The following is a 20,177-nucleotide window of genomic DNA, read 5'->3' on the forward strand; positions in this document are numbered from 1 at the left end:
AAGGACTGTGCTGGCATCCTTGTCTGGCAGCTTTGGCAGGGTGGCTCTGCTTGGGAACATTCCAGCCATAGCTTGGAACCCTTGTCTTTGCTGAGAAGTGTGATTGCAACAGAATATCTGTTCACATTTCTTCCACTCATAGTGATGAGAGAGGCTTTCCTTACCGATGTGTTTCCTTAAAGTGACTGACCCGTGGTGCATTAACTACTGAAATGGGTTTGTTCCTCAGCACCTGAACTTCTCAACTGTTGATTTAACACTAGTATCTTGTTGGACTCTGCCTCTGCTTGTCATCCTGTGGTTATTGGGTTTTTTTGTTGTTTTTTCTTAGGGTTCACAAAGGCAGAAAAGTGCACCTGAGCATTTGGCCAGGAGCACAGCAAATAGAGAATTATGAAACAGATACCCAAGATTCAATATTTGTGTTGAAATCCTGAATTTTTGTCTGGTCTGTTTCATGTGAAATACAGTCCTCAGCACGGGCAGATGACGCGGACTCTTGGTCAGCAGGCGGCAGGGCGGCGGCCGGGGCTCCGTCAGACAGAGAGCAGCTGCCCCCGAGCTAGGAGAAGACGTGCATTCTCTCCAAGACTTCGTTCCCACAACTTAATTGTTGGCGATTCTGGAACATATTTCTGAATCATACACCTTGGCAGGAAGGTAGAATTGAGAGAATATTTTGGGCAAAAAAAGAGATACATCTGTTCACTTGCTGGAAACTTGAATGGCACAGGAGAAAACTGTGGACAAGTCTCTGACATATTGAAATGTCTGCAGTTGAACTTTTTTTTTTGAAAGAGTGGAAGGAAGGGAGAGAGAGAGAAACATTGATGCGAGAGAAACACATCAATTGGTTGCCTACCGCACAATCAAAGATTGAATCTACAACCTGGGTACATGCCCTTGACCGGAAATCGAACCCAAGACGCTTTGGTCCATGGCTGATGTTCTAATCGCTGAGCCAAATTGGCTAGGGCCAGTTTAGCATTTTTTATATAGTTTTGGCTCAAGGAATCTTTCTTTATCCCACTGACGGTAGTTATATTGCCCCTTCCCCCCCAATTAACAAGAGACGCTGTTAAAGCCTGTAAGAAAGGCAACTGGATGGTAAAAAAGAGGAAAGGAAATTTATAGGAAAAATGAGCGCTTGGGTCCTCACATGGATAGCATGGGAGAGGCTGAGCAGGTGCTAAAGGCCGGCAGTGCTCACCAGTTCCTAAGAACTAAGTGGCATTTATTAAAGATCCAAATTCACAGGCCCACATCCCACATATATATACTAAATCAGAATCTGCAGGGAAGGATCTGAGAATATTGTTTTAACAAGCATCTCTGGTGAGTCTTATGGTCAGGCAGGGCTGGGAAACTGTCTTCTACCAGGACTAAAGTATTAACAAAAGCCGTGAGTGAGTGTGTCTGTAATTGCCAAGGTTTTTATTTTTTTATTAACTAATTTTTGTTACAGATGTTTCTCTTTTTTCCCCCATTGACACCCTCTTCCTGAATGTGCCCCTCACCCACATTTGCCAAAGTTTTTAAAGTTTGGGGAAAAAAAAGTCAGTCCAGCCCGTGTAGCTCAGTGGTTGAGCGTCCACCCATGCACCTGGGCACATGCCCAGGTTGTGGGCTCGATTCCCATTGGGGTGCATGCAGGAGGCGGCCAGTTGATGTTCTCTCTCATCGACATTTCTACCTCTCTCTTTCTCACTTTCTCTCTCTCTAAAATCAATAAAGGAAAAAAAAAAAGGCCAAACATTCCATATTCTGATTGTTAAACATTTCTTAATGAAAACATGTTATTTGTGTAAGGGTTAAATGGCAGCAGAGGGTTTTCCCATATATTATCTCAGTTGTTCCCAACAACAGTCCTTGAAGGGCTGGGCAGCAACGATTGTGCTCCCCCCAGACTGCACCCGGAAACGAGCTCGGCACGCAGCCGGCGGGTGGTGGAGCTGGCTTTGCACAGGATTCTCCACCACTTGGGGCCAGGCCACGCCAACCCCGGAGCCCACCACTTTTCCTCTTTACCCGAGCTCTGGCCACCAGGTGACGGCAGCATTTCTAGCATATCAGGTTCTTTGTGCATTCTCACCTTTGCATGCTCTCATTTCTTGCCTGGAATGCCCTTCCTTCCCTGTTTGCAAACTCATATTCATTAAGGTGAATCTTTTGAGCGTCCACCCATGCACCAAAAGCTTTTCTGGACTCTCTTCACCCTGTCTGCCAGGGCAGAGCTAGTTTCCCTTTTAGCTGTGTTTCCCTCACACTTCATAGACCCTACTACGAGCCCAGTAATGCCCTTCTTCCTGCTCCTCACCCACCATCGTACTTTGGATAGGCAGTGGACTGTAATCTTGTTTAAAATACTCAGTGTTGGTGGCTAAAGCCATGGGAAGTGTTCGGAAATGACTTCAAAGGTTTTTCAGATATTGACAAAGAAGTGTTCAGGAGGCCAGCATCATGGCTATGACCATCCTGCAGGAATGGAATTGTTTGAGGGAACCAGGGAACATTGTCCGATGAGATGGGGGAATGCCAGCCGGGGGGGAGGGGGGGGCGGGCCCTGTATGCACAAAACCACTGATTTGGTAGTTTCCATGTTGGGGAACTTAAGGGCCTGTCAAGGACAATTTCAACTGTGGGCGACTCATAGCCTCAGGTTAGCTGTGACTGTCTGTCATGGCCTGCAGATTGTGTTACAGTCATTTCTTTATGCAAATATCTCCTCCACTAGACTTCTAGTGAGGGTGGGTCTGGGCCGTATTCATCTTTATCTGCCCATTGATAATTGTCAAATTAACTTTTGGGGAACAAATTTTCTAGCCATCTGCCTCTGAATGCAATCAAATGTATTTAATTATAGTTGTAATTCAAATTCTCCTGTGTTTACAGCCACCACTGGTCCAAGCTATCTTCAGCGGTGATCCGGAGGAGATACGGATGCTCATTCATAAAACCGAAGATGTGAACGCTCTGGTAGGCGATGCTGTGTTTTGCCAGCTCTCTTACCCTTTTCTGCACCATGGACCTCACTGGTATCTGGTGAAAGCTCAGGATTCTGTCTCTAAGTCCATACAATAAAATGTATAGTGTTAGAAAGGAAAGATATCGAAATACTGTTATAAAAATATTAAAAATCAGATTTGTGATATAATAACAGATGTGCTTCTTTAGTAACACATTTAAATAGCACGATATAGCCCTGGCCAGTTTGGCTCAGAGGTTAGAACATTGGCCTGCGGTCTGGAGAGCCCCGGGTTCAGTTCCCGCTAAGGGCACATACCTAGGTTGCAGTTTGTCCCCGGCCCTGGTTTGGTCGTGTGGGTGGCAACCACTCGATGTGTCCCTTTCATGTCGATGTCTCTCTCTCTCTCTCTCCCTCCCACTCTATCTGAACAAAATATCAAAAAAGTCCTTGGGTGAGGATAATAAATAAACAAACAAACAAACAAACAAATAAATAAATAAATAGCAGAAGATCTCATAACGACTGTAATTTAAAAATAGCGATGAGCACCATCCATCTTCTGTGTTGTTCGAAACTTCTCTGATGTGGTGTGAACATACCTGTGATTTCCGCTGATGGCCAAGTGACAATTACTGCTGACTGCAGAGGTGTGCTGCCCATACTTATAACGGGAGGAACTGTGACATTTCCATGAGAAGTTAGTGAAAATAAAGATGTCATATTTGTATATCCAGAACCCACGCCTTACTGCTGGGGCTGACCTTTCGTGGTCTGTCAGACTGCCAACTAAGAATGCGTGTTTTTTTTTAAATGGCTGAAAAAAATGAAAAGAAGAATAATATTTAGTGACATGTGAAAATTATGTGAAACTCAAATTTCAGTGTCCACAAAAAAAGTTTTGTTGGAACATGGCCGGTCAACTTTTGCAACACGAGTTGAGTAATTGTGACAGAGACTGTGCGGTCCGAGTAGCCAAAAGCATTTACTATCTGGCTCTTTAGAGAGAAAGGTTGCTTGCCCTCTGCCCTGGAGAGTCCGTGAATCTGGGATCATGGGTGAACGAAGCATCCAGTGTGTACCTGAAATCGGCTGTGATATATGTGTGGACCTGTGGACATTTATATTTTTCTGGGAAAGGGTCAGACATTTTACAAAATTATTAAAAGGGTCTATGGCCCCTAAAAGATTAAGAGCCATTATATTGGGAAGATCTCAAAACAAACCTGTGATGAAGAAAGAGTTAGTCAATAATTTACCCTTTTAATCGTTTCTTAGACCTGGGTTGAACAAGCAATTATATGCAGTACGTGTTACTAATTCTCTTAATGTAACTCAATTACCTAAACGCTCCGTCCGTGGGGGAGGAGTTCTCTTTGAAGTCTCTAGTGTTAAGTAGAAACAACAGAAAGAGTCGAGCACGTCTGCAGTGTCAGGAGTGCTTTCCATGGGGAAATGAATTGTTAGGTTGTGTCCCGGTCCGGTCGGCTGAATGCTTCATTCAGAAGGCGGGTCCCTTGGTGCGGCCGTTGTTCTGTGCTGGTGCAGGTTGCTGTGGCTTTTTGAAAAAGCCTTTGGCAGCTTCTCCCCTGAAAACAACGGGGCAGTGTTTTGTGGCATTTTTGCAAAGTAAGCACAGATGAGGCCAGGGCCAGACTACTCGAGAAGGCAGTAGGGCATTTGTCCAAGATCTGTGGGGCGTGACCTATATTTCTGAGAGGGTCAAGGTTAACAGTGTTCTGACATCACCCGGATTTGCCCAGCGCATTTCGTGGCTGTGGCCCAAGCCCGGGCAAGGTTCCTATCTTTTCCTGATGATCACAAGCCAACAGAACTTTTGTTACCCATTACCGGGAAAGATTGCACTGGCCTCTGAATGGCCTCCATTTCTTAGGAAAAAGACAGTTGCTGGCTGATAAAGGTTAGGAGAGCGTAATTGTAGTTGCAACTTAGCTCCACTACTGGCTTGGTCGGATGGGTTAACTCTGGTGACACAGAGTCCTAAATGTACAATGGCTCAAACATAACAGAAGTTTAGTTCTCTTATGAACACATTAGCGGTGTGGCTCTTTTCCATATGGGGTCCCAGGTATCAACATGTGGCTTCTAGGGTCACCCCAGCGGTTTGTCTGCAGTCCAGCCAGCCAGGAGAAGAAGAGCACACAAGCAAAGCATGGGAGGATTTTTATGGGTCAGCTTGGAAGTGGTATAATCACTTCCACTCCCATCACATGGACCAGAAGTCAGGCATATCTGCACCTAACGACAAGGGAGGTTGGAAAATCAGTGTGGCTGTGTCCCAAAGAGCTGGAGGAAATGGACTTTGGTGAATAGTTAGCAATCTTGGACACACCAGTCTTGTGTCTTACAGAATTCTAGGGAATTCAAGCGATACCACTTTTCTGCACAGTGTGTTCTTTATTCATCGAACAGTTATTTACTGAGTTGAGACTCTGTGCTGAGTCCTACGGATACAGCAGTAAGAAGACCGCTCTTTCCCTCATGGAGCTTGCAACGTGGCAGAGAAGTCAGCACATGAGAAGTCACACTGCAGTGCATTTTTGAAAGGGAAAACCCAGGATGCTATGTATGGGCCTGGGTTCATGACAAGCGACTGGTGAAGTAATGCGTAAATGAGACCTAAGGGCAGTATGGTGGAATTTGCTTTGTATTTGTGGGCCATTGGATGTGTGGCAGCAGAGAGGGGAGGGGTACAGGGAAGGAGAGGAATCAATGAGTGAATGAGTGGTTTAATGAATGAGCAAATACGGGAGGGCCTGAGTTCTTTAGGTTGATCGTATGGCTCTTCAGGGTCTACAGTCCCTTTCCTCCACGCACACCTCTTTTTAAAAATTTTTTCAATTGCAGTTTACATTCATTATTATTCTGTATTAGTCTTAGGTGTACAGCATAGTGGTTAGACAACTGTGTAATTTACAGATGGTTCCCCCAGTGTTTCACATACTCCCCGGCCCCTACATAGTGACTACGATATTGTTGACTGTGTTCCCTGTGCTGTGCTTTACGTCTCCACTCTCCCCTCTCTAGGCTCCCTCTTCACGTCCCCCTCCCTTCCCTCAGGTGAGTATGAGGAAGACTTGATCTCCCAGGGTGTTATTGGGTGTGTTGTAGACATTGGGCGTCCTCTGAACATCATGCTTTTCTTTTGCCAACACTCCTTGGGGATCAGTCTTATGGACTCTTTTGCTGGGGGTGGGCTGGGTGGTTTAGGGGAAGCAATAGTTAACAAAAGAAACAGAGGTGGAAGACACGTAGGGGTTAGAAGCCTCAGCCAAGAGATTCAGTGCAGGAGGGAAGAGAAGCTGCAAACCGGTACATTTAAGGGTAGGGAAAGGGAAATAAATGGCGAAGGAGCCTCCTGTTTGTGGGAACAAAATGTTTATCCACTTTCCTTCTCAGCCTTTGCTTTTCTCTCTCTCTTTTTTTTAAAGTAGACTTTGGAATGTTTTATTTTTTATATTTTATTTTTTGGTACGTGCCCCTAGCAGGAACCAAACCCATGACTCTGGTCCGTAGGCCAACGCTCCAACTGCTGAGCCAAACTGGCCAGGGCTGCTTTTCTCTTTTTACCCCTGTTTATTTACTTACTTTTTCTTTTCTGGCCTAGGTTCTGATTTTTGGGGGGCTTTCTTTTTCTTTTACACCTCTCTGTGCCTTTAGACGGGTTGCATGTTAGTTGGTGTAAATACACTTTGATGAATGGACCCTGATATAGAAAGCATTCTCATTCAGCTTTGCTCTTTCTATTTTTCCAAACTTTATTTCTCACTAGTAGTATTCATAAGCACTATGCTTCAACCAAATGGTCACTCAAGCCGTTGGTACTTATTCTGTTCTCACTTCTCACTGTTCCCATCCCGTCGGCCCTTACTTTCTCCAAGTTGTCCCAATTTCACTTCCTTTCCGCTGCCTTCCCTGCCACCCCCAACCCAACCAGAGACACCCACCTCTTCTTTCAACTTCCATAGCTCTTTGTATCTCACTGATCACTTTACTTGAGTTATTTATGTTTTACTTTTGAGATACTATGTACTTGTTGACATGGTCACTATGTCATTCACTCTTGTTTTCTCAATCTCCCGGTCCAGTATTTGCAAGACATGGTGAGTGAAAGACTAAACCTTGCTTTGGTGCTTCTGTTGAGCCAGTTTGTGGGGGCCTATTTTTTATTTCTGCCAATGAGGACAAGTTTTCTCATAGGGTGTGTCTTAGTGTCCCTCAGGTCTCACTTGTAAGACTGACATTTCTCTTTGTGAAATTGGAAGTCTGCAGGTGGATTTGAGAGCCACTGAAGGGTCAGAAAGGGTACTCTGAGTCTTTCCATGTGGCTTCTCTGGCTGGCAGCATGCCAGGACCTGGACATGTGGGAAGGCAGTGGTACGCTCTGAGAAATTCATTTATGTGGACCCAAATGTTGCTGATAACTAGAAATATCTTATTTTTTATTTTATTATTATTTTTTTAAAATCTTCACCCAAGGGGAAGGGAGAGAGAGAAACATCAATGTGAGAGAGAAACATTAATCGGTTGCCTCCAATACATGCCCTGACTGGGCATCAAACCCACAACCCAGGTATGTGCTGTGACTGGGAATTGAACCTGCAGCCTTTTTTTTGGTCTACCAGTTGACACTCCAACCAACTGACCATCTGGCCAGGGCAACTAGAAAGATTTTAGAAGGCTTCAACAGACTAACCTAATTGAGCTCAAGAGAGAACATCTGAATTAACAATGAATGCAGAGATTCTGAAAACCAAAATTTGAACTCAGTAAAGGCATTTTTGGAATTATGCTTTGACAACATGACATCAACAGACACTTTTTCTGTGCTACAGTGGAACAGGGTCAGAGACAAATTGGTGCCTGTCCATAGCAAGTGGTGAGTACGAGGGGACCATGTCATGTGAGGAGTGGTTGAAGAAACAGGTGATGTTTTAGACTTGGAAAGGACAGGAGAATGTCCCCAAATAGTTCAAACATTGTCAAGTCAAAATGGGACTAAACTTAATCATTATGTCATGTGGTCGAAAGCTACAGAAAATAAGATTTCAGCTCAAATAAAAAAGAACTTAATAGACAGAGCTGTCTAAAGAAGTAGTGAGTTGACAAGTAATAAGCTCCCTGAAAGACCAGTAGACTCAGGGTTCTCAAGGTGACTGGTGATGGTACATGTGGCCCTACTCTCCTAACCTGTGCCCTTGGCCAACATTGCTAATAGCAAATGAGGTTTTTCTTGACTTGTAAAGGCCAACATTTCTTCTTAGCACATCACTATTAAATTGGAGTTGGCCTATAAATTGAAATGTTTTTTCCACGCCTGGCCTAGGTGATAGTTAAAGTCTGTTACCTCTGTGAAAGACCAAGATTTGTAAGTTCCATGTGATACCTGTGATATCTATTTATTTTTTAAAGTATCACTAACAGATATGAATACACACACACATCACAATTATCATACCAAATAAAATAACAACCCTGGCCAGTGTGGCTCAGCTGGTGTGGCTCAGTTGGTTGGGTGTCACCTGAGCAATGAAGGGTTGCCGACTGGATTCCCTTTCAGGGCACATGCCTGGGTTGTGGGCTCGATCCCCAGTAGAGGGCGAGCAGGAGGCAGCTGGTTGATGTTTCTCTCACATTGATGTTTCTCTCTTTCTCTCTAAAAAGCAATTAAAAGTCTTAAAGAGCCCTGGCCAGTTTGGCTCAGCGGTTAGAGTGTTGGCCAGTGGTCCAGAGAGACCTGGGTTCGGTTCCAACTAAGGGCACGTCCTCGGTTGCAGTTTGTCCCCGGCCCTGGTTGGTCGTGCGGGTGGCAGCCACTCAATGTGTCCCTTTCACATTGATGTTTTTCTCTCTCTCTCTCTTCCTCTCTCTCCCTCCCACTCTATCTGAACAACAACAACAACAAAAAAAGGAAAAATGTCCTCGGGTGAGGATAAAAAAAAAAAAAAGTCTTAAAGAAAAGGACAATATTCCTCAATATCATCTACGCAACCTAATTTTGTTCTTGTAATCTCAAAAATGTGTTTTTACACTTGGGTTGTCTCCAAGTTGATTATTTTAATCCATGTATTTTGTCAAACTGTTAATGTTTATTATATAACAATAGGATTTGGCTCAAGTATATTGGTGCATTTTGCTTACTCTCTCCAATTCCAGAGTAGGAAGGGATGATATGTGACTATAATAGAATAAATCTTGAGGTGAAAGTTAAGCTTATGTTGGCAAAGAACTTATAGGGAAAAACAGAAGAAAAAAAACCATTAAAGCAGCAGGTCTGGCCTCTGGGCGCTGATTCAGGTGACTGGCCTCCGATGCAAGTGAGAGAAAGGAAACCGTGTTCACATTGTGTGAGGAGGGGACTTTTCCAAAACAAGACAAATTACCCACAGTAAACTCATAGTTTGTTCTTGTGTGTGTGTGCATCTCTGAGTGAACACCACAGTAAGCCCACTTAACACCCATCACCACACAGTTACACATTTTTCTGGTGATGAGAACTTTGAAGATCTGCTCCCTTAGCAACTTGCAAGTATGCAACACAGTGTTATTAACTACAGTCGCCACGCTCTATGGTATATCCTCATGACTTACTTATAATTAGAAATTTGCACCATTTCTTTTACAAATCGACGACTTTTTCCATCACCATTTATCCCCTTTCCCCTCCTCCACCTCCACCCGCACCACCCAGGCACCACATTGCTGTTCATGTCCACGGGTTCTCTACTTGTTTCTTTTTGCTCAATCCCTCCTACCAAATAAAATAGAATATATGTTTTGAATCCACCCAGAAAGGTGCAATATGACTTTACCTAAAGAACTTGAAGTGATAAATTTAATATCTTCTCTCAAATTTTTTCAGCTTCATTCCTCCATGTGAAATTCCCCCAACATTAGAAACACAAACTCTATAGCACAGTCCTTTAAGCTTCTGGATGTTTTTGTCTTTTCCCTCACCGATGTGTATTTTACTTTTTTTTTTCTTTTTTCGTTTTTAATAAAGCATTCGACAGGGGAGTAAAGACCTGGGATGTTTGGGTAGCTAGGAGCCGGGGCACCCCCTGAACTCGACAGGCAGTGGGCGTGACGACCTGCGCCACGCTCGCTGAGTGTCGCTGCGCTGGAATGCAGGCACGGTGTGGCCCAGACTTTTTAAGTTTTAAAGAGAAAATACAGGAAGTCTCTAAATTATTAAATGTTAGTTCCAAAAAAAAAAAAAGTTCCAGCATTTTTCCGGCCAAAGAAAACACATCTGTGGGCCAAATCCGGCCTGCAGGCCACTGTTTTGCTAACCGTGGATGAGATCAGCAAATATCCAGCAGTGGAGGTTTCTCTGGCCACCTGCATCTGGAAGCCTAAAGCATGAGCCTGAAGCTGAGGGCCCCGTTTTCCAGGGAGAGCAGTAGCCTGGGCTCTTTAAGCGCTGACAGCATTTTTGCCTCACTGGCCCCGGGGGCAGGTTGGTGGTTCCTTCACTACTCTTGGAGGGGGGCTTTTTATCCTGAGGGTAGGTGCCTGGTCTCTCGGCACGAGCCTGGCATACTGTCACATCCCCTGTTCCTTGTTGGATCGGTGCCCAGGATGTGAGGCTGTGGTTTGGAAGCCATGACTTGTGTCCTGTAGGTAATGATTCATGAACTCCAGACGGCACCGAATGGGCTGCAGCAGTGTGGCTTCATGGCCAATTAAGATGTGCAGAGGCAGGTCTGGTTAGCATCAGTCCTGATTACCCTCCAGCTACGCTCAGCAGCATGAGGCCTCGTTTCTCCAGCACTGGCCTTGGAGGTTGGAGGAGCAATCTTACAATGGTAGCCAATTTGCACCCTCCAGATAATAGAGGTGATGAGTGTTTTGCAGCTATGGAAACTATATTCCAAATATAAAGGCATTGGTATTATTTTGCAATTGTTAGGCCTTTTTGACAGCACGAAGGAAAACCTTGCAAAGAAAAGATGTACTTTGGGAAGAGCTTGAGAATGTAAACATCTTTAGTATAAAAAGTATGTATGGCCCTTTTTTCTAATAGATATTAAATATTGGGGGGGGGGCTATAAATGTGCATAAGTGAGCTACATTGTTCTTAGATGGAAAGAAGACCCAATTGTTTGACATTAACATAGAAATTCAGTGCAATTGAATGGGGTAGTAGAACTTGTTGGGGAAACTTGACAAGATTATTCTGAACTTAATCTAGAGGAATAAACATGTAAGACTAGCTAGGCAAATCGTGAAAATCAATGAGGAAAGAGTTTCACAAAATATATTAAAACAAATTGCAAAACTATAGGCATTAAAACTGTGTTACTGGCACAGGAGTGGACAGTCAGATTCGTGGAAAATCCAGAATTAGACTCAAGTGTCTATGGATGTTTGGTATAAAATAAAGGAAGCATCTGAAACCACTGGGGTGAGATGGATTATTTAAATAAATGATGATGAGACCACTTCTGGTAAAAGTATGAAACTAAACCCTTACCCAATTTCTTATACCAAAATAAATTCCAAAGGTAGAAAATTAAAAGGTAAAAGTAGCATGATATAATAAAGGGATGTCTTTTTGCAATCTTGGTGTGGGGAAGGACTTTCCAAGCATAGTTGCAAAGATAAAAACCATAAGGAAACCATAAGGAAAAGGTGGCTACCTTTGATATATAAAAACTATAAACTTTTTATATTAAATGATCATAAACAAGGTTAAAAGATAAGCTAAAGATATGTGCAATATATGTGAACATAATAAAGAACTCTTGCAAATTATTTAGAAAAAGATGAACACTCAGAGAATTGGAAAAAAGACATGCAGAGGCTACGCACCAAAGTGAAAATGTAAATATTTCCAAACATATAAGAAAAGGTGTCTAATTTCAACCTCATCTGCAGTCTAAGAATTCGTATAAAACAGCCACATTCCCACCAACAGTGTACTAGAGTCCCCTTTTCTCCACACCCTCACCAACACTTGTTGTTTGATAATTTGTTGATGGCGGCCATTCTGACAGGTGTGAGGTGATACCTCATTGTTGTTTTAATTTGCATCTCTCTGATGATTAGTGATGTTGAGCAATGCAGACTGGTGCAGCCACTATGGAAAACAATATAGTGTTACCTCAAAAAATTAAAAATTGAACTTCCATTTGACCCAGAGATCCCACTGCTAGGAATATACCCTAAGAAGCCTGAAACACCAATCAGAAAGAATAGATGTACCCCCATGTTTGTAGCAGCACTATTTACAATAGCTAAGATCTGGAAACAGCCCAAATGTTCATCAGTAGACAAATGGATAAAAAAGCTGTGGTACATATACACAATGGAGTACTATGCAGCTATAAGAAAGAACAATCTCTTATCCTTTAAGACGACATGGAGGGACCTGGAAAGTGTCATCCTAAGCAAAACAAGCCAAACAGAGAAAGACAAATATCATATGATCTCACTTATTTGTGGAATATAATGAACATAACAGTCTGAGGAATGGAGTAGTCCCAGAGACGTGGAAGTGGGATACAGACTGACAATCCCCAGAAGAGAGGGTGGTGGGGGGGAGATAAACCACAGAAGTTATATGCATGTGTGCATGAACAATGGACATGGACAACAAAGCTGGGGACAAGGCGGGGAGGAAAGGGGAGGGAGGGATCAGTGGGGGAAAAAGGAGAAACATCTGTAACAAAAATAAATAAATTAATTAAATCAAAACAAAACAAAACAAAACCCAGCCACATAGTGTTATTCTTTACTTGTCAGATCAGCAAAGGTGAAAATAAAATCTCAACGAGGGTATAGATGAAGGAAAACTCTGACTTTTTTGGGGAGAGAGTATGATTTGGACTGCCCTTTGGATGGTGGTTTGGCAGACTGTATCAACATTTAACTGTGTACCCCTTTAATACAGCAACATGACTCCTGGGAATTTACCCTAAGGAAAATCACTGGACGTCTATCTATATGTCTATGTCTATATCTGTCTTTATCTATATCATTTATATCTGTAGTATTTGTTGGGATATAGTTTATAACAAGAAATTGGAAATTACCAGTTTATTTCTTAAATATATTGCAGTACATCATATGTGGTATTATCATACTACCTTTAAAAAGTGTGATTTGGCCCAGCCAGTGTGACTCAGTGGATCAAGTGTCATCCCATGGACTGAGAGGTCCCGGTTCAATCCCAGTCAGGGCACAGTCCTGGGTTGCAGGCTTGATCCCCAGTAGGGGGCGTGTAGGAGGCAGCCAATTGATGTTTCTCTCTCACATCGATGTTTCTCTCTCTCCCTAAAAACTCAATAAGAACGTATTTGAAAAAAGTGTGATTTTTTTTTCAATTTTTACTTATTACATATATTTATTGATAGGTAAGATCTTCAAGAGATAATTTTTTTTTGTTACTCCTCACTGGAGGATATATATATATATATTTTTTTTTCCATTGATTTTTACAGAAAGTGGAAAGGGAGAGGGAAAGAGAGGAGAGAGAGAGAGAAAGAGAGAAACATTAATGTGAGAGAGACACATCAGTTGGTTGCCTCCATATGTGCCCTGATCAGGGCTGGGTATTGAACCTGCAACCCAGGTATGTGCCCTTGACCGAGAATTGAACCTGCAACCCTCTGGTGCTCATGCCAACACTCCACCCGTTGAGCCACACTAGCCAGAGCTTCAAGAGATAATTTTGGGTGCAACAGCCAGCTGTTAAACAGCACATATCATGTGTATATATAAATATAAGGAGAGGTCTAGAAGAATGTTCTTCAATAGGTTAAGTATAATTGAATCTGGGTGGTGGGATTTTTTTTCCTTTAATCCTTTATGTATTATTGATATATGTTTTACAGTGATCACATGTTGGTAAATAGTAAAAACAAATACGTTTATATAAAGCACACAGAGCCTCAGGAAGTGGTAGCAGGAGCTGTTGTCATCTCAGTAGAATTCTTTCTTCTACATCATGCTTCCCCCTTTCAAGGAATTTCAGGGGGATGCCCTATTTAGATATAGAAGACTGAGCCTGTATGTGGATGAGATTCTAGATGGCAATATCATAAAACTTCATGTCTTTTTACTTAGGTATATGAACCACATTTCATATAATAAATTATGGGAAAATAATTTTTATTGAGGTATAATTGACGTATAAAACTATATTAGCTTCATATTACATAATGATTCAGTATTTGTATACATCGCATAATGGTCACAACAATAACTCTAGTTAACATCTGTGACCATACATAGTCACAGATTATTTTTCCCTTGTAATAAGGGCTTTTAAGATCTTTTCTCTTAGCAACTTTCAAATATGCAATACAGTATTGTTAACTATAGTCACTATACTATACATTAAGTCCCCATGACATTTATTTTATAAATGGAAGTTTGTACATTTTGACCCCTCTTACCCAGTTTGGCCACCTCCCACCCACCCCCACCTCTCGCCTCTGGAAACCGCCAATCTTTTCTCTCTATCTCTGGGTTTTTTTTCTTTTTCTTTAGATTCCACATATAAGTGAGACTATACAGTATTTGTCTTTTTCTGATTTATTTCACTTAGCATAATGCCCTCAAGATTCATCCATGTCAAAATGGCAAGATTTCATTCATTTTTTTTTTTTAATCCTCACCTTAGGACACTTTTGCATTTATCTAAAGATAGAACAGGAGGCGGGGGGAAAGAGAAAGAAACATTGATATGAGAGAGACACACCAAGTGGTTGCCACCCACATGACCCAACCAGGCCGGGGACAAACTGCAACCGAGGTACGTGCCCCTAGCAGGAACCGAACCTGGGACTCTGGTCTGTGGGTGGACACTCTAACCGCTGAGCCAAACCGGCCAGGGCAAGATTTCATTCTTTTTGATGGCTGAATAATATTCCACTATATCAAGTAATGCTGCAGTAAGCATGGGGGTGCATATATCTTTTAGAGTTAGTTTTTATTTTCTTTGGATAAATGCCCAGAAGTGGAATTGCTGGATTATATGGTAGTTCTATTTGTAATTTTCTGAGGAAACTCCATACTGTTTTCCATAGTGGTACACCAATATACAGTCCCACCAACAGAGCGCAGGGTTTCTTTTTCTCCACATCCTCTCCAACACTTGTTATTTCTTGTTTTTCTTCATAATAGCCATTCTAACAGGTGTGAGATGATATCTCCTTGTAATTTTGATATTCATTTCCCTGGTGATTAATAATGTTGAATATCTTTTCATGTATCTGTTGACCATCTGTATATCTTTAGAAAAATGTCTGTTCATATGTTCTTCCCATTTTTAAATTGTTTTTTTTTGTGATATTGGTTTGTATGAGTTCTTTATATATTTTGAGTATTAACCCCTTATTAGATATATTATTTGCAAATATTTTCTCCCATTAGTAGGTTGTCTTTTCATTTTGTTGATGGTTTCCTTTACTGTGCAGAAGCTTTTTAGTTTGATGTAGTCCCCCTTGCTTATTTTTGCTTTTGTTGCCCGTGCTTTTGATGTCAGATTAAAAAATTAATCAAAGATTGATATCCAGCAGCTTACCACCTTTGTTTTCTTCTAGGAATATTACAGTTTTATGTTTTACATTCACATCTTTCATTCATTTTGAGTTAAGTTTTGTACATGCTGTAAGATCATGGTCCAGTTTCATTCTTTTGCATGTTACTGTTCAGTTTTCCCAACACTGTTTATTGAAGAGACTCTCCTTTTCCCATTGATATTCTTGACTTCTGTGTCATAAAGTAATTGAGCATATGTGTGTGGATTTATTTTCAGGGTCTCCATTTTGTTCTATTGATTTATGTTTTTATGCCAATACTATATTGTTTTGATCACGATAGCTTTGTAATATAATTTGAAATCAGGGAGTGTGATGCTTCCAGATTTTTTTCTTTTTTCCTCAAAGTTAATTTCGCTATTCAGGGTCAAAAAAATAATTTTTGATTATTAGTTTCCATTAGGATGAAAATCAAGTAAAAGCTTCCAGAAAAGTTTTTCACTTTTTTTTCTAATTTCTTTTACGATCATAATATACTTATCAGAAAAATTTTAAAAAGCTTTGTGGAATAGAGATGACTCATATTTTATTTATTTATTTTATTGTGGAAAATATTACAGATGCCCCCTCCTTCCCACTCCCACCCCACTCCTGACTTCCCAGCCTAGTGTCCACGAGATGACTCATATTTTAAAAATAAATTGGGCAGAGACAACCAAATACCCAGATTATTTGGAAAAAACATGTTTAAGTTAAAAGGTATAAGGTATATTTTAGATCAGTTAGCTGTGCAAGCCCTAATTTTTACCAAGGATATATTACTTTTGGTTTCAAATGTTAAATAATTATATGATTATGACAGCTAGAGGACTTCCCAACTGTATAGGTGTATTATTATTATAATAACTGACTTAAAAATAAATGCAAAGAGCTTAAATGTATAGGTTAATCAATTAGGGTAGCAGTGGGGTTGGGGTTGGGGGGAGTTTTCCCCAAGAGGTGGCAAAGCTGGTTATAGTCATGTCACTTTCCAACTTCCTACTTCAAAGGATGTTCCCGGCAGACAGTCTGGGACAGTCACGGGTTTCTTGCTGTGTACTTTCTGAAGTCATCCTGAATGTTACGAAGGCCACTTTCTCCTTCTTTAGTTCACCTTTCTAAACTTCCTGGCTTTCCGTACCCCCACATGCACATAACTTCTTCCCAGCCACGCTTTGTGTGTCCCTGCTTGATATAATCAATCAGTCACTCCAAAATGCAGCTATGGTGTAGGGAAAAGAACACTGGACTTAGCTCAGAGGCCAAAGCCTTGGGTTTTGTGTGTCCTTGGGCAAGCCAAGGACCTCACTCCACTGTTTATAAAAGGGCATGACAACAACTTTTTAAAATTAATTAATTAATTTTTGTTACAGATGTTTCTCCTTTCCCCCCTATGGACACCCTCCTCCCGATCCCGCTTCCCCGCTGCATGGCATAGTTGTCTACGTCCATTGGTTATGCATACATGCATATAAGTTCTTTGGTTTATCTCTTCCCTCCCCCTGCCGCCGCCTCTGAGGTTTGTCAGTCTGAATTCTACTTCTATGTCTCTCAGTCTATTTTGTTCATCAACTTATTTGACAACAACTTTTTATAAGGTTATGGTTGGGAAGTGAAATAACGTATGTGTATCTGTTAGGATTAGATTTGATGGCCTTATACAGAAAAGTCGATAACAGTAAAATCGTGGCTTTTAGTAGAATAGAAATTTATCTTACTAAAATCCAGTAGTTTTGAGTAAAATAAAAGTTTATTTCCCTTGTACAAATCTAGAGATAGGCTGTCGGGGGCTAGTGTGGTGCTCCATGGTGGTAGGAGCCAGTCTCTGTCTGCTTTCCTCCTGCTGTCCTTGGCAAGTGGCTTCCACCTCATCACCCCAAATGGCCACTTGAGCTCCAGCCATCACATCCAAATTCCAGCTAGCAGGAAGGAGGAAGGTGGGAAAAGGGTTTATCATCTCTCGTTAAGGGCAAACATATCTATTAAGAACAGATTGCTTACATTAGATGGCCATGTACTCAGCTAAAAATATTTATTATGAAAGAAAGAAGATATTGGGGCAAACCAGCAGTATCTGACACAGTATGTGACAGACTTTTGTGACCTAGGAAATGCTCTGAGCACAAAAAGTGTATTTAGGTAATATTGCTATGAGGCAACCTCAGGTACATTCTTTTGCGCACCAATGTTGATTAAATACTTGGTGGAGGCTAGCACGCAGCTGATGCCCCCTATACTTCCTCATACATTTTCTTGGTCAATTTACGTTATCCTCCCAAAAGGGTCTAAGGGATTCAGATAGCTGTGATTCCTCCCCCAATCCCCACTTTGCTAAACATGTAGGAAAGAACATCACTAAGATACTATATCCCTTTCTTTGGGAGGAGGGACAGAGAGGGTGTCATTGGGGCATGTAATAAATGGCAGCTCTCTGGGTCACCAGTACAGACACGTGTGTTTTCCCCTCCAGCTCACAGAGGTCCTGTTTTGTCATCAATGCTTCACGTCGATCCACATCTTGTGTCCTCACTTGCTTTGTGTATATGCCTGTCCCCTTATTTAAAACGCACGTGCTGGATTGGCTGCTCACCTTCTACTCTCCCTTTCAAAGCGGGAACACTCAGTGTTGGAAAAGGCGTATTTTATTTGGGAAGCCAAGATAGAGAAATACAGATAGAAACCAAGAGAGCAAGCATGACGTAATGGTTAGGCCGCCGTGTCCCTTCCTGGCTCTTCTCAGGGAGCCCCAGTAGGAGGCCCCTTAGGGAACAGGGTCTGCAGTCACAGGCTCAGGATAGTACCTTTGGAAAAAGTTGGGCGCTGTCTGGTATCCTTCCGCGCAATCCTTTAGGAATTGATGGTAGTGGGCTTTCTTTTTTAAATTCTTGTTTTATTATGAAAATTTTCAAACAGAACAACTGTGAGCTCACCACTGAGATGGAAGAACTATTAACCCTTTGCCATATTTACTTAAAACATAATAAAATTTTATAGATGTAGAGATTTCCCCCAATAAACCCGTGGTCCTTGTGCCATTTATGTCTTTGCATAAATACTACCTTGTTTGGGTTGCCCTCCCTGATCTTCCTGTATGAAAGGGCGTCCTCCATCGGCCTCTAACCTCTTCTTGCTAGCACTTTTCACCACCTAACGTTTACAGTGCGCTTATTTATTTGTCTTGTCTGTCTCCCTCTGTAGCATGTCAGCTGTGGGGGAGCTGGGCCAGCTTTGTTCCCACTGCATCACCCTCATCTGCAGTGGGGCTGGCACCAACTGGGAACCTGGGAAAGAGACCAGCCTCTGTGTGCTCCCTGACCACCACCTCCCTCCCTGCCTCTCTCCCCAGATGTTTTATAGACCCCCCCCCTTACCCTTGTCTTTAAATACTCTAATTGTATTTATAACTTCAAATCTGTGAGTGTGCATTGTGTACATATATGCCTCAATAATAAATGGTGTATATCTTTAAAAAATTATTTATGTAAACTGTTTCTATTCTCTGTAGCTTGCCTTTTCTCACTCAACATTATGTGTTCAAGATTTATCTGTATGCATACATGAACATTTACTTCATGTATTTCATATTCCTACAATATTTCTTCTAGGACTTTATCACAGTGGGTCTGTCCTTGGCCGAGCCTTTAGGAATGGCTATATCACCCTTCTTTTTCAGGGACTGTCTGAGTCTGACCTATGGTAACAATGGTACCAATCCTAGAAATGGGTTAGAAAAGTGGTTAAGAGGGTAAATTTTATGTTGTATGTATTTTTCAAGAATAAAAAATTTTTTTAAACTTATCAAATTGTACACTAAAAAATAAAATAAGTTAGAAGGGGAACCAAATCAGAATGTTCAATAAAGCTTGCACTCTTAGTAAAAATAAAATCATGGTAAATAGTATTTTTAGAGAGTAAATTTTACTAAACACCATTGAATACATTTATTTACTTAATTCTTTTGTCAAAGAATTGCGCTTTTATTCTTGGTACTTTAGAAAATAGAATTCCCTGAAAGAAGACATACACGGGGCCAACAGGTACACGAAAACGTGTTGAACATCCTCAGTCACCAGGGAAATGCAGGTCAAAACCACAGTGACATATCACCTCATACCTATTAGGACGGCTACCATCAAAAAGACCATGGACAACAAAGCTGGGGACAGGGCAGGGAGGGAGGGGAAGAGGGGTATCAGTGGGGAGAAAAGGAGAAACATCTGTAACAAAAATTAATTAATTAATTAAAAAATAAAATAAAATAAATCTTATTGAGAAAAAAAAAAGACAGGAGCTAATGAGTGTGGGTAAGGATGTGGAGAAAAGGGAACCCTTGTGCACCGTTCATGGGAATGTAAATTGGTGCAGCCACTATGGAAAACAGTGCAGAGCTTCCTCAAAAAATAAAAATAAAAATAGGACTGCCATGTGATTCAGCAATTCCGCTTCTGGGTATTTATCTGAAGAAAGCAAAGATACTAACTCCAAAAGATGTAAGCACCCCACGCTCCTGATAGCATTTCACAGAAGCCACATGTGACAAAGTAGGTGTCCATGGGTGTATGAATGGGTAAAGAAACCGTGGTATGTGCACACAGTAGAATATTCTCCAGCCGTAAAAACGAAGGAAATCCCGTTGTTTGTAACAACATGGATGGACCTAGAGG

At 41.6% G+C, this 20,177-nt stretch overlaps 1 protein-coding gene across 3 annotated transcripts in view; it reads left to right on the forward strand.

The window, feature by feature from the left end:
- ANKRD44 (ankyrin repeat domain 44) overlaps positions 1-20,177 on the forward strand; it is a 306,969-nt gene that overhangs the window by 107,518 nt on the left and 179,274 nt on the right. For 2 of the 3 annotated variants that reach the window (XM_036254346.1, XM_036254348.1), the window contains exon 1: positions 2,848-2,976. In XM_036254346.1, the coding sequence (XP_036110239.1) occupies positions 2,848-2,976 (129 nt within the window). Of the gene's footprint in view, positions 1-2,847; positions 2,977-20,177 lie in introns of those variants that run through there. The other variant, XM_036254347.1, reaches the window with a different exon arrangement.

This window comes from Molossus molossus, unplaced genomic scaffold, assembly GCF_014108415.1.
Source record: "Molossus molossus isolate mMolMol1 unplaced genomic scaffold, mMolMol1.p scaffold_m16_p_11, whole genome shotgun sequence".
NCBI classification, from domain to species: domain Eukaryota; kingdom Metazoa; phylum Chordata; class Mammalia; order Chiroptera; family Molossidae; genus Molossus; species Molossus molossus.